We start from the raw sequence: 1,368 nt of genomic DNA, 5'->3' as shown, positions 1-1,368 counted from the left end.
ACCATTGGAATCTTATAACGTACCAGGACGAGTTCAGAATAATCGTTAATAAAACGATGATCAAGAATTATTATCAAACATTTTCAAAATGTTCGTATCAACCATACATCAAAACGGTCGGGGATGAGAATGAAAATACGTTTTTAAGAGACAAATTCCTTAATTTTACCGAATTCATCATTGCTACTGATGAATTTTGTTTAATTGTCTGCTTCAATAAAAATGATACAATTCTAACTTGGCAGCATTTTGCTTTGGTAATCAGGAACGAAACTTTACTTAAACTGAGACAAAAATCTAGATCTGTCAAAACAGACAGAAAGCTGACGATGAAAAGACCCATGGATGTTGTAATGATTGGTCTGGAATCGACATCTCGACTGAACTTCATTCGTCATATGAATTTTACAAAGAGTTTCCTAGAGCAGGAATTGTCCACAGTGGAACTTTTAGGGTACAATAAGGCAGGATTGAATACGTTACCAAACATTGTCCCGATGTTGTTAGGTCTCACACTAGAGGAAATAAACGACACCGGAGGATTCTTTGACCAATATCCATTTATCTGGAAAGACTTCATGAAGGCCGGCTACATGACTTTTATTGGTGAAGACGATTCGTCTATTTCTACCTTTAAGTATTTGGCTCACGGTTTTAAATGGGCCCCGATGGACTACTATCTGCGACCATTTGTGTTGGGACTAGAGACAACAAATGGAGGAAATAGACTTTGCTCTGGGAATGTTCTGGTGTTACAAACTATATTTGATAAATTATCAGATTTTATCAAAACATATCATGACGTCCCTAAGTTTACGTTTTCGTTTATAAGTAAACCATCTCATGACGACCATAACGGACTAGGCACAGTAGATCTCCCTCTGGTACGGACGCTTTAGGATCTGAACTCCCGTGGTCTTCTTGACAACACCGTACTAATTGTATTTGGTGACCATGGCAGTAGATTTGGTCCAGTCAGGAATACATATCAGGGTCGATTAGAGGAAAATTTACCTGCGTTTTATGTTTCTGTTCCGCGTTGGTTTCGTAAAGAACAAAGTGATTTGTACGAAAACCTTAAATTGAATAGAAATAAATTAACCAGTAATGTCGATATTTATGCTACACTCCAAGATATAATAGAATTTGGTAAAGGTAATATGTCGCCGCGGATCACAGGAAAATATGGAACCAGTCTTCTTAGGACCATTAGCACCAATAGGACATGTGACGATTTGAAAATACCAAATCAATTCTGTACATGTCAGGCTTTTTTCCATGCGTATTCAACTGAATCAAAAATTGTTCGTGACATATCACAATGGATTGTCAAAGTCATCATGTCGAATTTGAGGTTACTGCTCGGTA

The 1,368-nt window shown here is 37.3% G+C and overlaps 1 protein-coding gene across 1 annotated transcript; it reads left to right on the top strand.

The window, feature by feature from the left end:
- Positions 1 to 294: 294 nt before the first annotated feature.
- LOC117316147 lies at positions 295 to 1,019 on the top strand. The gene has a single exon (XM_033870655.1). It carries the CDS (start codon positions 330 to 332, stop codon positions 897 to 899), a length of 570 nt encoding a protein of 189 aa, XP_033726546.1. The 5' UTR covers positions 295 to 329; the 3' UTR covers positions 900 to 1,019.
- The last annotated feature ends 349 nt before the right edge of the window (positions 1,020 to 1,368 follow it).

The sequence above is a fragment of the Pecten maximus genome, chromosome 18 (genome assembly GCF_902652985.1).
Source record: "Pecten maximus chromosome 18, xPecMax1.1, whole genome shotgun sequence".
Classification (NCBI taxonomy): Eukaryota; Metazoa; Mollusca; class Bivalvia; order Pectinida; family Pectinidae; genus Pecten; species Pecten maximus.
The sequence above is the reverse complement of the archived record's forward strand: the minus strand, read 5'-3'. Positions and strand labels throughout refer to the sequence as shown.

Bases quoted from the DNA above. Each gene is read 5' to 3' on its own strand.
- LOC117316147 (XM_033870655.1), top strand. From the start codon at position 330: ATGAAAAGACCCATGGATGTTGTAATGATTGGTCTGGAATCGACATCT.